Below are 25,227 nucleotides of genomic sequence, written 5' to 3'. Positions count from 1 at the left end.
TTTTTTGCATGCAAAATTAAACACCACTTCTCATGTTCCAGCATGGGAGTAACCACTTCAGCCAGAGCTGAGGGCCATGCCCAAGGGCATAACTGACAGTGTAAGAGATGAGCACATCCTGTTACCTCCTCAGTCCAAAGATCCTTTCTGGGATCTTTGGTATTTAATTAAAGTCTGTTGTGGGGGATGGTGACATTCAGTAACAAACTAAGAGCTTGTTCCTAAGATAACACATGTAATGGAATTTTTGATTACTGTTTGAGGTCTGGGATCCTTTTCTGCATTTAAGGCCTGCTGAAATAGTGAATTCTAATAAGCCCCTAAAGAATGTTGTCAGATGGAAGAGCAGTAGCAACAGCAAATGAGACAAGAAGCAGTAGCAAGCATTCCATGCAAGTGCAACAGATTCCCAGATATTTTTCCAACAGACACTGCTAAGTCAGGGAAAAATGGGACTTCCCTGATAATACAATAACATTTGTTCATTATGTAACACTGCACTACAGAATCTGAATTAATGCCAATGTTAACCTTTCAAATTTCACATAGTTTTCAAATTTTAATGCAATGAACTTTAAACAAAACACATGAGAAAAAATATCTTTAATAGGGCTGTTTTGCTCTGTGCCACTTGCCCACCACTTGCACATGCACATATGTTCTAGCAATATCAGAAAGCAGAAATAACTGATCATGAGTAGTAGCAGAGAAATATTACAGAAAATAGTAAAAACCCCAAGTAAATTAGAAACAAAAGTTACTTTTCAACATTCTGCTGTACCCAAAATGGAGTCAAAGTGCAAAGTCGTAGGCATAGTGCGACTCTCAGACCACATTGCCATAACCATGACACCCCCAAAGCATGAAGGACCACTTCCAACTGTTTGCAGCATCAGAACTCAAATAATTTACTGCCACCAATGACTCTGTCCTGATCCTAAAGGCAGAGCTCTTTGTTTTCATTTTGTTACTGAAAACAGACACCTTCCTCCATTACAGCAGTTTTTTCCAAGTGTGTCCAAGTAAATAGTCTCATTGCAGTTTATTTGTGATAGTGGGGAAAAAAAGTGTCATTGATATTAAAAACCTATTAAATTAGTGACTTTACAATGCATTTGTAATTTTTTAACTGCATTAATAATTTGATAACTGTGAAATGCCATCATATTTCTGAGATATTTATTTGAAAACAGCAAGATATATTGAGAAAAAGTAAAGGAACAATACTTGGCCTGATGCTGCCGGAAGATTTTTCTCAATAGTAGTGTCAATTTAAGCAGCTTCCAAACAAAAAAACAGAGAAGGAAAGAGATTAGACTGGTATGGTGCATGTGGGAAGTATCACCTCCTCACACTAAATGTCTTTCTTACAGCTGTGATGACCATCTTTGTAGCACTAGTTAGGTTATTTGTGCTACATGTTGTGCATTTTATATAGAAACTTGATATGTTATTCTTCCCTTTAGCTTGAAAGGGGACCTATATAGACACTGCTAGGGTTAGACACTGTTATAGACACTGTTAGGGGTACAAAATGTTTTTCTGATACTAACACTTCCTATGAACAACCCAGTGGACATCTGCATTTTGCTTCATTCTGAAATGGGATACAGGAAGAAAAGAGAGATGTAAGAGGGAATATTTTCAGCTGGATGGTAAATGAATCAATCTGCTGCAGCTAATGATTGTGCCTGCTCAGCAATGTAGGACCCTGCACGCTGAGCCCAGCAGGACTGGTGGCTGGCTGGGCAAAGCCTGGTTGTGTGTAAGCCTGAGGGGTGACCCAGCTCTTCCTGTGGGCAAGGAAGGTGCAGCAGGCTCAGGAGGGGCTCTCTGTTGAGTAAATGGAAAGCTAGCAACTTGGGCATACTCCTGACCACACATAGTCTACGTCTTCCCTGTCAGGCAAGGATTCACAAGAAGTTTTTAAAGCTGTTCCAAAATTCTTGATGATTCAACTGCTGTTTACTTGGATTTGAACTCAATTACTGCACTTGCATTTCACAAACCTTTAAATCAGGTGCAGTCTCACACTGGCACCACTGAGCCTGCTTTCATTCATACAGAGCTGAGAAAATGATCAGACAATTATCTATACACTCAATCTCTAACAGTTTACAAGTATCTTAGCATGAGGAACTCTGGTTATGATGAGGTTATCTTGTACTATTTCTGTAAACCAAAAAATAAAATTGTTTCAATTTCCTCAATTTGCTAGTGCAGTATAAATCCTGCATTCCAACCAACAGGTTAGGAAACCTTGAGGTAACCATACCAAGAGCATAAAACTTCAGAGCAGGAATAAATTTATAGTCAAAATCAGGTGAAATAGCAAAAAGGTGAAAGTATAAAACATACATTTGACAATGCACTATCATTTAATGCAACCTGAAGAGCTTTTATTTCCCCTTTCCTTTCTGTAAGCAGTTAATAATGAAGAAATAAATGAAAATATTCAGCTGGGTTGCTTAATGTTACTGCACACAGAATATTACTTTTGTTAAACAAAAGTTTGTAAACAAGAGCCCCAGAAACCTATTCTGCTGTCTGAACTACAGTCAAATATACTATACCATTTAGATCAGGAATGGAACCATCTTAGTTTACAAAATGAGCATCATATTTACATTCCAGAACCCTGATGGAGTTGGTAGATGTAGCTGCTAAGCCACTCTCAGTAATATCTTAACAGTCATAGCAGTCAGTCTCCAATGACTGGATAAAAGTGATATCACATTCTCCTTTACCAAGGATGAAAAGAAGGCCCCAGGAACTACTAGTAGGTCAGCCAGGTCTCCATGCCCAGTAAGAGCATGGAACAGATCCTTCTGGAAGTTATGCTGAAAGTATGAATGACAGAGAGGTGGTTAGAGACAGCCAGCGCGGCTTCACAAAGGGAAAATTGTGCCTGACTAAGACAGTGGCCTCCTACAATGGAGTGAGAGAGCTACAGAGAGAGCCTCAGCTTCTGTAATGCCTTTGGCACACTGTATACAAGTACAACCTCCTTGCCTCTAATTTGGAGAGATTTGGGTTTGACAGATAGATGGAGAAGGAATTGGCCATGTCCAACGAGTTACAATCAGCAGCTCAGACTCCAAGTGAAACTCAGCAATGAGTGGTGTCCCTCAAGGATGCATACTGCAACCGATAGCATTTAATATCTTTGTCAAGGACATAGATGATGGGATTGTGTGCAAGATTTCACATGACACCAAGCTGAGTGGCTGATTTGCTGCAGGGATGGAATGCCATCCAGAGGGACCCTGGGACAGGTTGTGGTGTGGGCCCATGTGAACATCGTAAAGTTCAACAAGGTCAGGATCCTGTGTACACGTGTCAGAGCAATGCCCAGTATCCATACAGACTTGGATATTGAGAGCAGCCCTGCAGGGAAGGACTTGGCATACTGGAGGATGAACAATTTGACACAAACTGGCAATGCTCACTTGCAGACCAGAAAGTCAGTCATATCCTGGGCTGCACAAAAAGTCTGGCCAGCAGAGTAATGGAGGCGATTCTCCCACGGACTTCATTCTTGGGAGAATCTACCTGGAGTTCTGTCTCCACTGGGACAAAAAAGACATGGACATGTTCAGTGCATCCAGAAAAAGATCATGAAAATAGCCAGGGGCCTGGGCCTCCTCTTCTGTGAAGTAAGGCTGAGAGAGAGTTTGGATTCTTCATTCTGGAGAACAGGTGGCTGCAGGGAGGTTTTCTTATGGCCTTCCAACATATACAGGAGGCTTATAAGAAAAATACAGAAAAACTTTTTCCAGGGTCTATGGTGACAGGACAAGGGGCCAATGAGAAAACACCAATTTAGATTGAATACAACAAGGACACTTTTTACAATGAGGGTGATGAAACACTGCAACAGGTTGCCCAGAGAAGTTGTGGATGCCCACCACATGATTTTATTTGGTCTATGTGGCAAGCTGCCTCTATGTAGGACTGGCTGCTGGTGAAGGCTGAGCCTATCAGAGATGCTGGTAGCACCTCTGGGACTACAGACTTAAGAAAGGGTAAAAACCATTCCATAAAAGCAGCTGGGAGAGAGGAACAATAAAACATGAGATACCAAGGTCAGTGAAGAAGTAGGGGAAGGCAGAGTTCCAGATGCTGTAGCAGACATTCCCCTGCAGTCACGGGAGAATACTGTAGTAGAGCAGACATCCAGCCTTCAGCCCACAGAGAACCTCACACTGGAATGTGTGATATGCCCTGAAGAAACCAGCAGCTTGTGGAAAGATAGTGCTGGAACAGGGTCCTGGCAGGAACTAATTCTTGTGGAGAGGAGTCCACATTGGAGCAGTTTTTCAGGCAGGAACTGTGACCCTGTGTGAGCAGTCTTCTTCTGAAGGATTCTATCTCATGGAAAGGATGCATGCTGGTGCAGTCCATGAAGAATGCTGGTCCTTGGGAAGAACTCACACTGGAGCAGTTCACAGAGGACTGCCTGCCGTGGGTGGTACTCCATGCTGATGGGTGTGGGACCCCACGCTGGTGCAGGCATGAAGAGGATGAGGACAGAACAGCAGAGACACTCTACTGTGATAACCTGTCTTAGATTACAATGTAAGATGTACCAAAAGTATGTTTTCTATCACCATCTTCATAAGCTGTTAAAACCAGGTGGGGCAGCACTCCTTATCTACTTCATGACTCATCCCTAACTCCAGGGGATATCTTCTGCTAATGGGCCATCAAGTCTCACTGCAAGACTGACAAAATTACATCATCCATTTTGAGATGCTCCACCCAGGAGGAGGATCCAAGCATTCCTAGCTGGATATGATTGGAAGTTTGGAACACAGCTTTATCCACTGAATTCCCAGAGGACAAGAGCTCCATAAGCACCACTGGATCTTCAGAGGAAGATCAAACCCTTCGACAGGATCACTGCTTCAACAGAACCACATCTATCACTTCAAGAAGACTGCAGACACCATTTAATCAGACTGCTACCAACAGTGTGACCTGACCCACAGTGTGTCAGGTCGTATTCAGACTATGTCAGTGTTTCTGTATTATTGCATATACTTTAATTTTCCTATTAAATTATATTTCTGACTTGGGATCTCCCACTGGTTTGCTTTCAAACTAGTACCTAACCTGAATGCAAACCCCATCCTCCCCCATCCCCCTGTGCTTATCGAGGCGGCAAGGCAAAGCACTCAGGAGTGAAGCTGAGACTGGGAAGAAGGAGGGGTGGGGAAAAGGTGCTTTTAGATTTGTTCTTGTTTCTCATCATCCTGTGCTCTTTGATTGGCAATAAATTAATCTCACCAAGAGGAGTCTTTTTTTACTATTACACTAATAGGTGAGTGGTGTCCCCTTCCCTAAAGCACAAGTTTCTTGATGGAGTAGGAATGACAGAGTGGCTTGGTGGGCACTTGATGAGCAGTCAATGTCAACCCGTCACAACAAGCCTTGGAACAACCTGATCTAGAGGAAAGTATCTCTACCTATGACAGGGAGATTGGAACTGAATGACCTTCCAATGTCCCTTCCGACAAAAAACATTCTACGATTCCTTGATACTGGAAAAATGTCGTTTCCTTTTCTCATGTACAAATGTAACATAAAAACAAACCAACAAACCAACAAAAAACCCAAAACACAAACAAAAAACCAACCAACCAAAACCAAACAAAACCAAACAAAACAAAGGAAAATAATTTAAGAACCCAAAAACACTCCCCCCACTCCCTTTCCCTTACTTACTTATATATTTGCCTTTTAAATCAAATTCCTGTCTTTCTGCCTATCTTTTTAAATTATTACATTTTGGTCAGTTTTGCTGAAATGGATGACAAGGTCTGGACTACAAACAGCAGCTTTCTAAATAAAGTACATTTGTAAGTGTATCATTTTAACAGCCTTCTTGCTGCCATTATTATTAGTCACTTTTCTGCACTGGATTAGAACCAGAGGGCTAACATGAATAATATAATTTGCTAATACAGATGCTATGCAGCTGCTCTTACCAGAGCAGGCTAATGATAAAATGTGAAGGTCAGGTATTTCTAAACTGTGTATGATGAGATATGAGTAAAGCACTAGAGTAACCATGAATTCTCTTGTTGATCGGGGTTCTGACAACAAATCCTTTGTCCTCTTACTTGTTAAAGCAGGGAGTAAAACTGCTACCTCAATCACTTGTGATGATTTTTCATTTAATGTTCAGCATCCACTGAAAGAACAGCCTATGAAAGCAGGCAGCCTGAGCTGTTCAGCAGAAAAGTGAGTAACCTAACCCACCAGTATGCAGCAACAGCCACAATGGGAGGGACATGGAAAGGTTACATCTATTATGTTTTACAGTTTTACTAAACTGAGTATAGAAACAGATATCAGGACATAATCTGGCATATAACAGTAATATAAAGAAAGTTGCCCATAATAAGGTATTCACTCAAGATTGGCTGATTGTCTTGTAATATTTTGGGCATTTGCCATATTCTGCTTTAATAAAAATTCAACAGTACAATAGGTAGAAAAAAACCATTCTCTTCAAAAGGAATTTGTCAGTGAATAAAGCATCTGGAATGTTTTAAAATGAATCAGGAGTCCCAAATGCTAACAGGAAAACCAGGACCTTTGTGAAAAAAAAAAAAACCCAAAAAACTATAAAACTGTGAAACATGTGGAAAGAGATGGTGCCATACTTTAATCTGAAAATTGAATTAATAAATTCTCTTACAGGAGATTTAATTTATGTATTCAAGTCTATTTTTTATCAAACATTGAACATATGAAGAACTCCACTGCACAAAAAGCAGAAACACTGGTAGTAGGAGTAGTATTATGAGTAATAGAGAAATATACAGTACCAGCGCCTCCTATAAAAACAATGAAAAAGTAGAAAGTATTTTTGTTTGCAATTAGGGCTGATTTATTTGTGACACTAAGGATCACTGCTGCCTATGAATCCCTCAAAGTCTTTCTATCTCTTTCTGTACACTACCACATCACACCTATTGATAAAATTGAGCTGTACTGGGAAATGGTTACTCATGAAAAAGGCAAAGGTGAGGGAAACAGGTTTTCTACAACTGAAACACATTTGATTAAAAAAAGTAAACTTAAAATGTTGGTGTCCAGGGCTAGCACTACAGCACACATAGCTCATTCAGGATAGAACAGGAGAGAAGCAACCCAGAAATGAAAATAATTTATTAATTTGGTCTACAAGTAATTTTTACTGCCTGAAGGAGAGGAATCAAGTTTTCATTCCAAGATTTTTAGAGAGATTTCCTTTACAAAACATCTGATTTTTATTCTATATTTAATCTATCTAAACAGTCTCTTAAATGAAGTAAAAAGAAGCGTGGCTTCTAATAAGAGCATTACTTTTTACATCAGGACTAAGGTTGTCTAAACTTGAACGAATAAGACTTGTACTTACCGATATATCATCACTAAAATCTATTTCATCCAAATCAAGGTATTCAGGAGCTTCCATTATTCTCTTATGGACATTTTGGGTGAGTCAGCACATTAGTAAAGACCTAATTAAGAAAAGAGAAATGTGTTGTCTTTAGAGAGCCAAAATCACACACAAGAGTTTTCATATAGTTGCTACAATACTGAAACATTTAACTTGACCAGTAAAGTGTTTCATAACTTAATCTTAGAAGATAAATACAATTTACTACCTCTACCCTGCATATTGTAAATTTTCTGAATATTCCAATTTTCTGGGAGAACAGCTAAGTGCTACTTGAAATAGAAGTAAAAAATATTTGGTTCAGCATCACTCAGTCCCTCCAGAAGTTCAATACAGGTATAAAGACCTAAGCTGTTGAACACCCTCATGACCTTGCAACCACAGCCATGCCAATGATGTGCCTTCTCATAAGGATAAGAGATTTCCTCACAGCAACTCCTGTTACTGTAGTTTTCCTCTGCCCAAGATGGCAGGAAAGAGCTGAGATTCCTGTTGTGCATAAACAGCAAAGTCCTAGCACACCTTATCTCTGCTTACAAGCAGACTAACACACAATGCAGCCAGTGCTTTAAAGATTAATGGTTTACCACCCCTCAGGCTCTGAGTGCACATCCCCCAGGAGAGCAACAAATTCAACACCAGAATTATATCATGTGCACTAATTATCAGGGACATTAACCATTTTCTTACAGCAAGAGGAAAAGAAAAGCAAATTCTCTTGCAAAGCAAGAAATTTTTCTGGAAAAGTCAATATTAGATCTGAATAAATTGAAGCTTCAACAATCAGAAGACCGAAGATAATAAACCCCTCATTGTCAATCCTGACTACAATGAAGGTGTGTGTAATCACTACAGACAAGTGCCACAGAAGAAAAAGAAGGTATTTTAAGAAGGAAGGTATTTTAAAGGAAGCTGAAAAACAAAAGCACAATGCATTTTTAAATAATGCGAGTCACCACATAAGCAATTATTAATATAAGTATTATTATAGAAGAAAATTAAATCCTTCAGTACTTGTACCTAGCAAAGGAAACACCTTAAGGAAAAAAAGAGACACAAACCCAATTTATTCATATGACATCTTGCAAGAAATATGTTTGTGAATAATGAAATCAGCTGTGTAGGCCTAAATAAAATCACTGTGTGAAACTTTCACATGCATTTAAAAATGTCCTAGGATACAAGGTCTGAAAAAAAAAAAGCTTTTCTGAAAGTGTCAGACAAAACAAAACCTCAGTAATTTATCTCCCTAATAACACAGTATCCAAGCACAAAGCTGACCTTAATACACCTGATCTTGAGAAGCTATTAAAAAGAGAACCAGCAGGCAAAACTCCAGTAATATGCTGAAATAGATGGACAAGCAAATTTTTGTTTCTCACCAAGTTACTAAAGCTCTATCAGCATCATTTTCTCTTTAAGTGAATGTTCCAGTTTTGGCTGGGGTGGAGCTCATTTTTGTTCACACCAGATAGTATGGGGCTGGGACTGGAACTTGTGCTGGAAACAGAGCTGATAATTCAGAGATGCTTTCATTACTGCTGAGCAGGGCTTACACAGAGCTAAAGACTTTTCTGCTCCTTACCCCTTCCCACCTGCAAGCAGGCTGGGGGTGCAAAAGGAGTTGGGACAGCCAGGACAGATGATCCCAACTAACTCAATGAGATATTCCACAGCAGATGACACTGTGGAGGACAGCAGCATGTAAGAACAACCTCAACTACCTAAAATTTTCTCTCACTGTGACTGATAGACTTGAGCGAAGCAGTGGGAAAAGGCTACAAAAGGTAAAACCAGAAGTGTCTCTGTTGTGAAACTCATCAGAAGCTTTTTATTTTGCACATTCCCAAATGCTAAGTTTATTCTCAGAGGGACCCACTAAAATCAGACAAAAGCCTGACAATGAAAGGAAACAGCTACTGTAAAAAGGCATGACACATTCAAGTCTACAAACTTCTGCACTGCAGATTTTCCTTTACAGAAACACAAAGTGTTGGCATATTTTTTAAAGGTTTATGTATTTCTTAGACATTACAGCTAAATTGTGCACTGGTAATGTATTGCAGTTATTGGCAAGGCAAGGTTTTGGTAGTGGGAGAGTTACAGGGTTGGCTTCTGAGAGAAGATGCTCGAAGTTTCTGCTGTGTCTGATGGAGCTGGTTCCAGACAGCACTCCAAGAAGATCCATTGGTGATCAGACCTCAGCCTGTCAGTGACGGTGGTGGCACCTCTGGGATAACAGTTTTAGGAGAGGGAAAAAGTTACTGTGCAACAGCAGCCAGGAGAGAGGAGAGAGAATATGAGAGCAACAGCCTTGCAGACACCAAGGTCAGTGAAGGAGTGGGACAAGGTGGTCCAGGTGCCAGAGCTGGAACTGCCCTGTAGCTCATGGTGATGGTCATGGCAGGGCAGCTGTGTGCCTGCAGCCCATGGAGGAGCCTGTGGAAGTCCCCAAGTCAGGGCAGTTGGAAGCCCAAAGGAGGCTGTGATCCCACAGAAAGTCCATGCTGGAGCAGGATCTTTGCAGGACCTGTGAGCATGTGGAGAATGGAGACAACACAGAAGCTGCTTGCAGAGACAGGACCTGTGACCTCCCTCCAGAGAAGCAGAGACCAGCTGTCAAGTCTGTTACTGTGACTACTGACACCAGCTCAAACCAAATTATCATTATAGTTTTTGAAGCAAGACAAAGGCTGACTGTCTATGCCAAATGTATTTGACAAATTTTGGCTCTATATGCCAACTACCAGGGGGTGGCTGGGCAAGGGAACAGGCTTCCCAGGGAAGTGATCACAGCACCAAGCCTGACAGAGTTCAAAGTTTATTTGGACAATGTGCCCAGACACATGGTGTGACTCTTGGGGCTTTCTGTGTAGAAAGCTGGATTTTATGATCTTTTTTTGGTCCCCTTCCAATTCAGAATATTTGCATGATTCTATATGTACTGTCCTAGACGAATGAAAGGACTGTGTTACTACATAGGGTGATAAATGCATGAAGAACGAAAGAGCATTAAAATATAAATTTAAAGGTTGAAAACATATATAGAACATATAATATAGAAATAGTCTGAAATTAAACCAAAGCTCCAATGAATTTCCATTTTTCACTGGAATTAAATGGATTAAAAGCTGCCCACCCACTATATTTAAAAGTCAGCAGAAGAGATAAAATAAAGCTACTTTAAACATATCACATAAGGAAGAATCAAGAAGTGATCCAGAGTTTCTATTTTCAACTAAAACCGAAGTAGTTCACTTAAAATTAAGTATCAAAATTTTTTAAAATAAAATTCTGAAATAATTTCTTAAAAGTAAAATTAAAGTAGTCACTTTAATTTTAAAAACTCCAGAAGTAGACACTAGAAACTCCAATTAAAAAAACTCCACAGCTTTAGTAATATAACTATTATTCCTGGATAACACGTATCTCAAGATTTAGAGCAGAAAGATCTCAACCTTTCAAACTTATTTTTTCACTCCAAATTGGAAGAAGCCATTGACGCCAAAGAAATTCACTGTATCCATACACAGCTGACAAAAGGACTTCCTTCCACCCAGTGATGTACAAACCCCATGAAGTCAGTCCACAGTCCTGCATCACTACTTTTGCGAAAAGTTATCTTCTGTCTTCAAAACTTAAAGACTATGAAACACACAAAGGCTGACAAGGAAGTCAATAACCAAAACAAAGACATTTTCTCTATGAAAAGCTTTCTGAAAACAGCATTCAGTTATAAGAAAAGAAAGGGGAACAGATTAATGAATTCACTTTGCTACAAGATTTTTTCTTAACAAAGAAAAATTGAACAGCACCTCAATTCAATTATTATGACTAAATAAGATTTATCATGACTATTCTTGGAGTTTTATGGAAAAGGTGTACTTTTTGGATACAATTTAACACCGTAGAACTCCACCATGCATAATCCAAACCATATGGATGGTACTCAGAGCTGTGACTATTTTCAGAGCTTTGTGGTGGCTGGATCCAGCACAACACCAGAAGCAGAAACAATCTGAACAGGATTCACAGGAGGATCATAAGCACAACTGGTCAAATTCAAGGTAAAAATAATTGCAACCAAAATTACAGCTGCTAGCAGTGGCTGACATGAGATGAATAATGTGTTTCCAGTACCAACATCAAAGCAACGCAGATGACTGTCTCTAGCTTGTCAGCAGAAATGTCTGACATTTAACCTATAAATGTTCCTAACTGTATTTTGGAAGCTAGTAATTTAATATTCCACAAAATTTTAACCCCAAAAAGGGCATCTCCTGTCTGGAAATTTGACTTGCAGAGAGACATATGCACACACATGAATGTTTTATACAGGTTAATGAAATACGGTTGGCTCTCAGAAATCACAACTAAAAGAAGAAAACCACATAAACATCACCCCTGTGTACTCGGGGAAAAAAGTATCTTTTTACAATTTTGTGAACACGTTCACCAGGAGAAATAAAGCTAAAAACTACTACAAAGAAATGGGGTAGGATTATCAGTACAATAACATACTGGATATGTTGCATTGCAACAGACAGCAGTAGTATTTGGAAGCAAACTTATCCTTCTCCTTTTCAAAACAGATTTCCTCTGCTGTATTCCTTCTCAGCTAAAACTAGACACCTGAGCTCAAATCCTGCTGCTAGCATTTGGTACAATCAGATGAATTAGGGAAAAAAGGGACAAAAAGAGCAATTTCTAGAATAATACTAATATTACTGATAATAGTAGCAATGAAGTATTAGAGGCAGTGAACCAATCCATCAACTCCTGCAAACACTAAAACCCACTCTGGGTTGATGGTACATATTGCCAAGATGTAATGCTTACAATTGTTCACAGATTTAGTTTCCGAGGTAGATCAATCCTTGGATTTTTCTCTTCACACAGTCTCAAACAGTCACACCATCAGCAATCCCTGGAGCCCGGTGTGCCTTTTGAGGATGAAGTAGACTCAATGCAGGAATGGCAGGAATGCTTTAAGAGTCAGGTCAGCCCCATCACATAACCCAAGCTAGTGCTCATAGGCAAGAACAAGGCCCTACAGGTGTGCACCTGCAGTCAGGCAATTAACTGAGTGAGCAAGGAGACTGATATAGGAAGCAGGATATGTGGAAGCATCAGGTTCAGGCTCTTGTCCCGACTGCTCAATGCAAAACTGCAGAACAAAACAGCGTAACTGACTTGTGGTGGCGCCTCTGCCACAAGGCTGTAGTGAATTCAGTAGCTTTGAGAGCAGACTGATCCTTTCAGACAAAAGCAGTCTCAGTGTAGCATGTGAAAGGCTAAATCCAAGAGGGAGCACAGGAAAAATGTCCTTTACTTAGCCAAAATAAAACATGTAATTGAAAATACATAATTTTAATTATTTATGGATACATAAAAACCAAGAACAAATAACAATAAAAGATCTGCTGTCAATTAAATCTTTGTTTCAGTTGTAACTCAAATAAATCCTGCTAAATGCCATATGGGATTTTATTTTCCACAAGTTGTAACTACTTTAACAAAATATTGGGGGATTTACTTTAACTTTCAATCAAATATAAAGTGTATCAGATGTAAAATACTTCTAAGTTTCCTTTAGCACAGTTAATATTAAAGATTTAGGCTTTAAATGCCAGAATGACATGACAGTTGCTTTTTAATTAGGGGATAAGGTTACATTTTTCAATTATAGGTCTAAGATAACAAAATAAACGTATGGTCATTTCCTAAGCATCAGGAGCTATAGTAGCTCAAGATGAACAAAGTCTGTGGGCTGAAATGAAAGACACTACATCTTTAATTTAAGCACACAGTATGCATTTCAACTAATGCTTGAAATCTGGTAAGCATCTGACTTTTGTTCCCTACCATTAAGAAATACCAAGATCATAACCCCAAATTTCTTCACTTTCAAACAAACACAATAGTGTAACATTACATTATGTTAAATCTATTCAGCATGCAATGAAAAGCCCAGCACACAATTAAAATCTACTGTTGAGGAAGGAACGTCAGCACTAGGAAATGCCTAAAACTGAATTCAGTTCCTCCATCCTCATATTCTACTGTAACACGCAAGTTCTACCGAAAATTAATTTGGCCTTCCACCTCTATGTAATACACAATATGCAGAAAGCAGTAGAGTAAGTCCAAAGCACTGCCACAGCTGGGGGATGTGAGAATGGGGCTGCTGAATGAAGGCAAGAAAGCTTAGCTACTCTGGGCTACATTACCACCTCTCTAGCTATCCCATCACTTCTTATGTTACCTGGTACCTGGCTGTGTGTTGTCTCCTATAAAAGACTGCATGTTCTTTGAGACAGGGATTGCGTGGTCATTCCACATTTGGCTGACTTTTCCTATAGCTGGTGTCCTTGTCCATTAACAGAGCCTTGTGGTGCAAGAGTAATCCAGTTAAATACAAACATAATGCAAATACACTGGAAGAGGACACATCTGAAGCTTTGCAGACAACATGCAATATTTTATTCACTAAATACAGATGGTGCCTTTGCAGGTGATAAATGCCGAAATCAAGGAGAAAGCATAAGAGATAGAAAGCATCAAACACATAGGAAGCATACAGTTTCATTAGAATAGAATAGTTGAGTTGGAATAGACCTACCATGATCACCCAGGTATGAGTAACTGTTTAAATTTAACACTATACATATATGCACTCTTAGAAGACCCCAGCTTCCAACTCATATTTCTATTATCTCCATCATCTCTAAAGGGTAAATTACTTGGATATAATAAATAAGTTTTTAAGCACTGATTTTAGAAAGATAAAGAGCGACAATGAAGCTCAAATGGAGGTTGATTTCCTTTGCAAGCATACTACTTTAACTTCATGCATTCAAATAAAATGGCAAAATGATACATGGTTAGACTATGTCCATATTTAAAAGTCATATAAGGGTTTGTGATAATATAATGTACTCTGAACTGCACTGTGCAACCAATTTTTGTTACCCTCTAGATTTCCCAAAGTATTTTTTCTGATCATGCGATGTAATATTTTTTCTACAACTTGTCATTGAAATTACCTATCAAGTCAGATCTTAAACATAAAAATATAAAGGGAAGGCTCAATAGGAGTGGTAGGAGATATTAAAGAGTTAAGATGAATTTTAAATAACAATTTATTGGAAAAAAAAAAAAGAAATAACAGTGAAGCTGAAAAATTATGTGATTTATTTCAGCGAAGGAATGCATTCTGCAACTAAGATTACCTAATCCCTTATCACATTTATTCAGCAAAACTCCTGGGTTTAAAAGTTCACAACAGCAATTCATAATAGTATGATACCTCTAAGGCAAGTAAAAATAAAAGCACTGTTTTTAATCACCACTCAAATACTATCAGTGCACAAGCTACACAGATAGAACAAGAAGACAGAACTCAGCAAAGCACAATTTTCCAAGACCAAAAAATGTTGTTTGCAAAATTTTACTTCAGAAAAATTCTGCATTCCAGACATACGGAACCAATCCACCCACAGCCCTGAACAGTCCCAACACTGAGCCCAGTTCTGTTCCTAATGAAGCCAGCGTACATAGAGGACTGGTTTGAGATAAGAACAAATGTATTTATTCCTGGCCAAATGTAGTTGAACTTCTCCTGGTTATATACCCAGACCCCGACAAGATGTGTTTTTCCATACTGGCTGCATATAAAGGGCAGGACTGTCCCACCCTGCTCTGCACTGCAGTGACCTCACCTGTGCTCAGTCTTGGGCACCACAATATAAGAAGGATCTAAAGCTATCAGGAAGCATTCAAAGGAGAGGTATGAAGATGGCGAGGGGCCTTGAGAGGAAGCCATAGGAGGTGCAGCTGAGGTCACTCGGTCTGTTCAGCCTGGAGGAGACTGAGGGAAGATCTCATTCCAGTTCTGCAGTTTCCCTGTGAGGGGAAGCAGAGAGGCAGGCACTGATCTCTTCTCTGTGGTGACCAGTGACAGGACTCGAGACAATGGTATGAAACTCTGCCAGGGGAGGTTTAGGTTCAATATCAGGAAAAGGTTTTTCAACCAGAGGGTGGCTGGGCACTGAACAGGCTCCCCAGGGAAGCGGTCATAGCACCAAGCCTGACAGAGCTCAAGAAGTGTTTGGACAATGCTCTCAGATACAGGCTGCAATTCTTGGGGCTGCCCTGTGCAGGGCCTGGAGCTGAATTTTGATTATGCTTATCTACTGACTCGGGATTTTCTACACTTCTCTGACTCTATTATTCAGTCCCATGGAGCCTTAAGTGAGATGCACAACCTGCACATTTTCTGCAGCCCAGAAAGCCAAATGTGTCCAAACCAAAAGCAGAGTGACCACCAGGTCAGGGAGGAGATTCTGCCCCTCTACTCTGCTCTCATGAGATTTCAGCTCAAATAGTGTGACCAGTTCTAGGATCCTCAGCACAGGAAAAGACCTGTTGGAGTGGGTCTACAGGAGAGCCACAAAAATAACTAGAGGGAGGGAAAAACTTTCTTACAAGGAAAGGCTGAGAGTCAGGGGTGTTCAATCTGAAGAAGAGAAGGTCCAAGGAGACCTTACTGCAGCTTTTCAATACTTCAGAGGAGACTTACAAGAAAGATGGGGACAGATTTTTAGTAGGGACTGTAGAGATAGAACAAAACTTAATAGTTGGTTAGTTTAAAATAGATGTAGGGAATAATTTTTTTGCAATGTGGGTGGTGAAACACTGGAACAAGTTGACAACTTGTCATCTGCCAACATTCAAGGTCAGGTTGGACTGAGGTCTCAGCAACCTGATCTGGCTGAAGAGGTCCCTGCTTATTGCAGGGGATTTAGACTAGATGACCTTTCAAAATCCCTGATTCTATGATTCTGAAGAAGTCTTGTGGAAGTAGGTAATAATATAAGGTTCACCTACTCTTCTACTTCCATGAAATGAATGGAAAATTCATCACAACCTCAGGCATTTTAACATCAAATATATTTAACTTCTACAAAGACTGACATCTGTAGGATGTGTGTCAGCATACACAGAGTGAAGACAAATCATGCCTATTAAGATACAGTTCCTCATGTTTTTGGGGTTTTTTTTAGCAAGCTGAATATTACTTCAAATAACTTCCTGCAAGTATTACCCTAAGAATGACATCTGAGCCGCAGCAGAACACAAGCAAGCTTTGCCATTGATAGCTGTGTGTCTAAGACACTACCCACCTCAGCACAAGGAGTGCTGGAAGCATCTCCTGGCTTTTTAAATTCTGGTCCATTTAGTTGTCTCATCAACAGCCATTACATTCGTATTAAAAGAGAGTGACTCTACTCCTTCATTTCCAAAAAATTACAGCAACCTAGCAAGAAGAAACTAATATTCAGGCTACTGAGTGATCTGACAAACTTAAGAGTTGTTTTTACTGTAACCCAACTGGAAAGGCATTTGCTCACTGCAAACCACCTCAGGTTTCTTATTAAAAAACCATTCTTCCCATTCAATAGTTTTATATTCCTTCAATATTCAATTATAAGAAACGGAGACTCCAAGCATTCAGCCAGAAATATGCACATGAGCATTTTGGAGTGAGGCTGAGAAAAATTAAGTTGTTTGTTTCACTTAGCCTCGAAAGAGAAACCTTAGGAGTTGAAAATTAATAGCTTTTATTTCCAAACCGCCACAGCATATGATTTAAGCTCTGTAAAAAAGCTAATACACTGTCTGCTTAACTTTGATGACAGGATCAAAACAAGTAAGAGGTCAACTGATCTGTTCAAGAATATTTAATTAGCTGTAGCTGATTAATTTATGGTTTTATTCCCTTTGAAGTACTACATGGTTATTTGTTCTTAATATGAAATATGCCACAGTCATGCAAAATTAATATGCTTATCTCATTGCAATCTTGCTTATATGGCAACTGTTTCAGCTATTTCAGACTAACTCCTTCAATATGCTTTAGGATTGACTGACATGCAGATGAAATCCAGATCAAACCACCTCCCTTTGTAAATAATGTATGTACATACATGTGTAAAAGCAGGGAAAGACAGGGCAAAAACCCCACCAGAAGACAGAGCAAGAATAAACGCTACTCCATTATCACAGCTTGTTTCTACAATACCACTGTTGGTAGTGATCTCCAGAGGGACAGTGGCCACACTGGACACCCTGTGTTTGGAGTGAAACACACAGCTGCTGCCTCGGATGTAGTCCCAGACACTCTGCAAGAAAAGCAGGTGGTGGGATTTACTTCAACTTCTAACGTCTTAACTTTTGCACTAGAAGTGGAATTGGGTCTGGCTTTGCCACTTTCCAGTTGTCAGCTGATGCCAGTAGGAAAAGCATTGCTTTATCCAAGTACCACACAGAGAGGTACAGCTTCTGCTGAGCGTGCAGCAGCAGCATCCTCTCCTCTTCACTGTGACATGCTGTTATATTTGCACACAGGGACCACAGAGTAACTTTAACCATTCATGTCATTTCTTTTTTAGTAATTTTCCATATTAAAAAAAGAGGCTCTACCTGTGAGGGGAGATTAAATGAAACAATGCACTATTCATTCTTAGCCTTTTTTTTTTTTTGCTAATGGCCATTAAACTAGTCAAGCATGATAGCCTGTAGTTGTACTTATTTCTATGGCTGCTTTCATGTCACTTACCTAAGATGTGGAGTACTACTTCCTGCCAGCCACTAACCCTGCTTGGGCTTGGGACTGCTCCCTTCACTTGTTTAAAAATGGTCTTTATATGGTAATGAACTTCTGCTTCTTCCTTTATACTACTCTGTTAATATGTATTTATTGTCATGTTATCTTCAGTTATTATTTGTTCTCAAATTGGATTTGTTCAGTCTTCCCATTAAACATTTTTGTGACAGCATGACTCCAAAATAACAAAGTGTTTCTGCTTACCACAGAAAATAACAATTCTCACATCTCTTTTACAAGAAAAATAATAATGTCCACTTCAAATTACCTACATGTAAATTTAAAAACCTGTCACCCAGAGGCATAAGAAATAGCTGCAAATAAAGCAATCTACTTAAAGTGTGAAATTCTTATCATTCATATAGGAAATGGCTACTTCCCACAAAAAAGACCAGTATCATCTCCATGAAATATAATTTATTTCTCAAGTGAAATGCTCCTGTAATTTCAAAAAGGACACTTGAGACCAATGCTGCATTTACAAGCAAAAAACTGTAACAACAAAAACTGAATTAAAAATTATTTTCCATCAACAAAAATCAATTTTATAGAAGAGAAAATTCATTCTCAAAGAAAAAAATTTAAAAACGAGCAAAGACATTTTTAATAGCTTTATATATCCTCAAAAGTAATCAACATTATCACCCAAAACAGCAGCATGAAAAAGGCTGAAAGGGTTTGCCTGAGTTCATTTAGTTCAACCCCTCTGCTCACACAAGGTCAGGTTTAAATCCAGGACTGCACCCACCTGGCTTCTGAATATCTCTAAGAATGGACACTCCAAAATTTCCCTCGGCAACCTGGTCCAGTGTGTGACCAGCCTGAGTGAAAAAGCATTTCCTTGTGTTTAGATGGAATTTCATGTGTTTCACTTTGTGCCAATGGCCTCTTGCTCTGTCAGCGTGCACTGAAGAATTCTTCATGGAAAAGAACCTCACTCTTCCTCGCTCCATCTCAGTCTGGAAAAGAGAGGGCTTAGGGATTGCCTTATTGTGGCCTTCTAGCTCCTGAAGGGAGCCTACAGGAATGATGGAGAGGGACTATTAGTAAGTTAGTGACAGGAGAAGAGCCATGATTTCAAACTGAAAGAGGGTAGGCTTAGATTAGATATTAGGAAGAAATTCTTCAATATGAGGGTGGTGAAGCACTAGAACAGGTTGTGAAAAGAAGTGGTGGATGCCCCATCCCTGGAATGCTCAAGGCCTAATTGGACAGGAAGAATCTCAGGTAGTGAAAGTTGTCCCTCCCCATCACTGGGGGCAGAGAAACATCAAGGTGGGAAGAGACCTTTACGACCATTAAGTATCACCATCAACCCAGCACCACCACTGTAATCCCTAAAACACTAAACCACATGATCCAGCTCCTAATCCAGATCCCTCTTTTAAACAGCTCCAGGGATGATGACTGCACTACCGCCCTGGGCAACTTATCCCAATGCCTGACCCTGACAACAGGGAAACAAATTTCTAATACCTAAGCTAAATCTCCTATATGAGCTAAATCTCGAACTTTTGTCTCAGTTTAAGGTCATTTCCTCTGGTCCTCTCACTGGTGGCAGAGGAAGGGACCAGGAAGGGACTCCGGAGAGTTGTGGAGACCCATGAGGTTTCCCTCCCTCCTCGAGACTAAACAAACCCATCTCCCCCAGGAGTTTCTCATAAGACATGTTTTCTAGACCTCCCAAGATCCTCACTGCCTGTTACTAGGTGTGCTTCAGCACCTCCATGTTCTTTTTAACGTGAGGGGCCCAGAACTGAGCTCCAGGCGTGCCTCATCACTGCTGAGCACAGGGGATGAGCACACACTGGCTCATCAACCAGCACCCAAGGTCCCTTTCTGCTGAGCACTCTCAAGGCTCTTCTGCCCAAGTCTGTGGTTCTGCAGGGGATTACCACAATCCCAATGCAGAATCTGGCTTTGGGGGTGCAGCTGAACATCCTGCAGTGTCCTCAGGCCACTGACCAACCCTGTTCAGGTCTCTCTGCAGAGCCTTCCTAGCCTATACCAGATCAACAAGCCCACACAACTTGGTGCCATCTGCAATTTTACAGAGACTACCCCCAATCCCCACGTCCAGATCATCAATAAAGATGTTAAACAGGACTGGCCCGAAAACTGAGCCCTGGGGAACACTGCTAGGGACAAAGTGACAACTGGATTTGCTCCATTCCCCACAGCTCTCTGGGCCCAGCCATCCAGCCCGTTTTTTTTTGTTGAAGAACCACCATCCAAGCCGGCTTTTCTAAGAGGATACTGTGGGAGATGGAGAATGCTTTACTGAAGTCTAGATAGAAGAGGTCCACAGCATTCCCTTCAACTACTAAGCAGGTCACTTTGTCACAGAAGGCGAATCAGGTTGGCCAACAGGAGCTTCTTTTCATAACTCCATGCTGGCTGGGCTTGATTCCCTGCTCGTCCTGCACGCACCATGCAATAGCACTCAGGATGATCTCTTCCATGACCTTGCCCAGGACCAAGGTTAGGATGTGCAGCAGGATGCTCTGCCCTGGAATGTGGTACAGCCAATGGATAATATCCTATTTGCAAGGCTCTCAGTAGCGGATTGAGCAGGGGAATCATGTGCTGCTTTTGGTGTTGAATTCTGCTAAAACCAGTCTGGTTCACTAAACCCAAATTAACATCCTGATTACTGAGGCAACTGGAGACATGTGACTGGAAATCAATCACTTTATACTATAAAAGTCCAGTCCACTCTCACGTGGTTAGGTGCTTCTAACATATTCCTTCTTGCAGTATTTTTGAAGTTTCCTCCTCTAAAGTGGGAATGCCCTTTCAAGGATGCTCCTTGAGGCTGAAAGAGATCTGCCCACAAGCATTGGTATGGTGCGTTACATCAATCTCTACTTAATAATTGTTTCTTTTTGCTAGCTTTAATATAATTCCTTTAATATAGTGCAGTATCCTATCTTATACTATTTGCTACTAGTAGTTTTAGATTTTATACTATGAAGTACGTGATTCTGATTAAGATATTTTGTCTGATCATTTTTTATCATAAAAAATACATTTTATACATATACATTGGATGTGCCACCTTTAATTCTGTGAGACAAAGTTCTTTAAACTATTGACAAATGACTGGGGCTAAGATTGGATTGAGCTGCACTCAGGCCCCTCTTACGAGAGTTTAGAAACCAAGGAGGTCCTTTCTGCCCCTCATGACTCAGTGGGACAGCTTCTCTAATAAACTTCATCTGCAGCTCCCACTCCCACCAGTGACAGGCTGACAGGGCTATAGTTCTCTGGATTATCTTGTAAATGGGCACTATATTTGCTAATTTGCAGTCAGCTGGAACTTCTCCACCAAAACAGGACTGCTGTTAAATGATTGAGAGTGATTTGGCAAGTTCTTTTGCCAGTTCCCTCATTATTCTGGGGTGTATCCCACCACGGCCCATGTTCCTTAAGGTCCCGCCCAACCCAGACCTTTCTACCATTCTATGATCAACAAATGCTTTCCAACTCTTCTTTCCAGGGCTGTACCCAAGGGATTCTTTCAAGCAGGTCTCTGAAGTTATGTATGGAACAGTATTGGAGGCTTTTATACTAACAATGACTAAATGCTCCCTCTAAGCATTTATTTTCTATTAGTTTGCTCGTTTGTAAATGTGTGTGAATATCAGTAACAGGAAATTTATATTTCAAACACAGGATATTATAACACGAGTAAGGTAAGATATCCAACACTGAGAACTAAATCCAAGGCAGAAATGAGGACTAATTTTGCATTTTTTCAGGTTGGCAGGGTTTCAATGCTTTTTCATTCTCATGTCCTTTCTGTATATTGAAGTATTTAGCAGAGATAGGAACAAAAAAGAGATAATGCTGTTTAAAGGCTTTTTAGCAGATGTAGAAACAGAAATACCTATCAAAAGAATTGTTTGCATAATCATGACATAAACAAGCTGCAATTAGACTGTACTTATAATTTCATTATGCTGCTCATTATGACCAAGATATCCTGTTTGTTCTGCCTGTTCAAACAGAAAACAACCCAACCCTTCATGAAAACCATTCTTTAATAGTCTTTCAGAAGGAAGCTGTAGCTGGTAAACACATGTTCTTATGGGAAATTGCCATAATCCTGACTATATCCCAGCAGGCTCTGAAAATATTTCTCACAAAGTCTCTTACATAAAATCTACAACATATGTAGAGCAGACTGTGCTTCACATCCTTTTAAGGAACTTGCAAGATTAATGAAGAGGGCATTACTCTTGCTTTTCCTTCCAAATGTCTACCTCTTGCAACAGGTATTCTGTAATATTTATTTTCTCTCCTATTTTCATGGTTTCTGCACTACCATGAATCTGTAAAAGAGGCTGTGAAAGTTTACAACTAGACCTCCTATTGACAGCTTCTTACTGTTGGCTTCTTATGCAGCCTATCCAACACACAGACTATTGGTAAATGCATTTCATTAAGTTTGTACCACTAAGCTCCAACCATTCTTCCAGGGCAATTATCAGAGAAATCAATACAGTGGCTGTTTTTTATGTGGTTGCTAAGAGGTTTTGAAAATCAATACAGTAGTTATTTTTTATATGGTTGCTAAGAAGTTTTGAAATTGAACTCACTTTTTTCTTTTTCTTTTTTTTTATTACTATTGACTGACATGTCAAAAAGAACACAAACAGACCAATACAGCTCCCTTACTAATTGTCATTCAGCTAAATATCTATAAGCCATTAGGGACATATAAAAGTCACAAATTTCTGGATGAGGAACACTAACATTGATGAAAATTTTAATAAACTTCACCATTTGAAAAATGTAGATCACTCTTCACAATCTAAAACAAACAGAATTGTTTTTTCAACTATTTTTTCTTCACTACTTCTTAACTGAGTTTTTGCCCTCTTGCATCAAACAAGACAATTCAGTTAGAGAAAATGAGACCACATTATAGACATGGAAAAATTCTCAGTGCAACCAGAGAAAAATTCGGAAGTGTTTGGGGATTTTTATTTTAAATACAGTTTCTTTGATATTCCAAATCAGAAACCTAGCAATTAGTCTTTCTGAAAAGCTCTGTGATCCAGTATCACCTACTGTAATTATCTATTTTTATCAAAACCAGAATCAGTAGCAATGAGAAGTCTGCCAGGACTACTGTGTATATTGTCTCATGCCTCATCTTCTTTTCCAACTGTTGTTTTTTCGGGAATTGTTTACCAGACAGATGAACAGTCATGCCTCATTGTCTTCTACTCACTGGAACAAAACTGACCTTTACAACTTGTGCAACTTGAAATTATGTGTTCAAAAGGCAGCACGGATAAGAAAGGGGGTGGTACACTTCTGATCTTGTAATTTACTAAATCTGTAAAATGTGGATTTACAACCCCTCTATTCTGATTTACCAGCATTATGCTCACACTTAGGCTGCATTTGTAGAAATAGCTGCAGAAAATGCAGGAGGGAAAGAAAAAAGTCAGACCTTTAATAAACATACAGAAACTTATAACCAATGTCCCCTCCACGCTGAAATATCACAGATGGTAAGATTAATTTTTAAACGACTGTGCTTTCCTTTACCACATGCAAAAATATTGCACTAGTATTTTTAACTTTTTGGATGTTAGGTGGCCACAATGACTTGCTACTACAGTTGGAAACCAGACCACAAATGTTCTACCACTAAAGTTTAAATCTATCTCTTGGTTTTGACTCCACACCATAAATTACTAAAATAAACAGGAAAACTTTTCATTTGCACTTCTGTTACTTTCCATCCAGGACTCTACTCTCCAGATACTATTCAGACTTCTCTTCTCTGTGTTACTTTTACTCTTTAAAGCCCAGAGTTTTAAGTGCTCTGTCTAGAGGACTCTAGCTACTTCTGCGGGTGTCACTGTTAATCAACGGCACATGGAAAGGAAATGAAGGAGCCAAAAAGCAGCCTTGTTGTCTAGAAAAAAAACCTCAGAATACATGGACATGGGTGACAACGGTAGGAAAAATCAGAGCTGGATAACAGGAAATGTTTGCAGCTTACTGAAACTGTTTAATTAGAGCCTCATTTTAAAGCATATGAAGCTGAATGAACAAAATTTAGCTGCAAGTTAATGGAAAATTGGGGCAATGGCCTCAAAGTTACAAATGTATCCAAACCCCTCAAGACATTATAAGGATGAGACTATCACAACTGTTAAAAGAAATTTTATTTACTTTTTACACAGTCTGTGTGAATTAAAAGGCATTTTGTTTTCTTTTATATGTCCTACTCAAACTTCACTAAACCTTTGTCATTTGCAAACCTACCAAAACATGTATTCAGCTATAAAGAGAGAATTAGGATGTTAAATAGCTAAAGATGATCCGATAGGGCCTTGCAGTAGACCAGCTGGGAGTAACAGAGACACGCTTACTTACTTACTGACTGATATGAAATTATGGTGGTAGCCTCCTTTTTGATCCACACCACTGCATTTCTATTCACAGCAACAAGAAAAGCATGCCAAAAGCATGCCCAAACCAGGCAATTCTGATCTCTGGTTATATTAACTAATACCCCATTCCGGTTTCTAGCTGCTGGCTTTCACAAGTGAAACAAACATTTAGCTTAGGATGACCTCTGAGAAGGACTGCAATTTAAAATACATAAGCTGTACACCCAAATTGCTTATCATACATAGCGAAGAGCTGACCTTTCACCACTGAACTATCATCTTCATTTCCAGACCCCCTCAAGTCCTCCACCTCCACTGTGATGGCCTCAAAAACTCTTTTCTGGTCATGACTCTTGGGCCCACCAAGAATAGCTGTTACATTTAGCACAATCTGTTGACAGGGATTTGAAAGAATGTACGGTCAAATACCACATTCTCTTGTTTTTTCACTCAAAAATTATGCCAACCAACATGTCTACTCCTAGTTCTAGGAGGATGTAAAAGAAGAAAAATAAAAACTGAGAATAGAAGAAACCCTCCCATCCCAAATTGACAATATTTGGCAAACAGCAGCATAGCATGACAAGTAAGTGTTTAGTTGTCTGCAACTGAGAAGTAAGCAGAAACACTGATTGGCTAGACTTGGTTCAAAAATCTACGCAAACAACTAAGAATCAATGTTAGAATGT

General features: G+C 39.6%; 1 protein-coding gene across 2 annotated transcripts in view; it reads right to left on the bottom strand.

Annotated features, from left to right (window-relative positions):
- SNCAIP (synuclein alpha interacting protein) overlaps positions 1-25,227 on the bottom strand; it is an 86,976-nt gene that overhangs the window by 44,645 nt on the left and 17,104 nt on the right. For both annotated transcript variants that reach the window (XM_059836387.1, XM_059836386.1), the window contains exon 2: positions 7,412-7,514. In XM_059836387.1, the coding sequence (XP_059692370.1) occupies positions 7,412-7,468 (57 nt within the window). In that variant the 5' untranslated portion in view covers positions 7,469-7,514. The remainder of the gene's footprint in view (positions 1-7,411; positions 7,515-25,227) is intronic.

The sequence above is a fragment of the Haemorhous mexicanus genome, chromosome Z, assembly GCF_027477595.1.
Source record: "Haemorhous mexicanus isolate bHaeMex1 chromosome Z, bHaeMex1.pri, whole genome shotgun sequence".
Classification (NCBI taxonomy): Eukaryota; Metazoa; Chordata; class Aves; order Passeriformes; family Fringillidae; genus Haemorhous; species Haemorhous mexicanus.
Note: the sequence above shows the minus strand (reverse complement) of the source record. Positions and strands in the feature narration are given on the sequence as shown.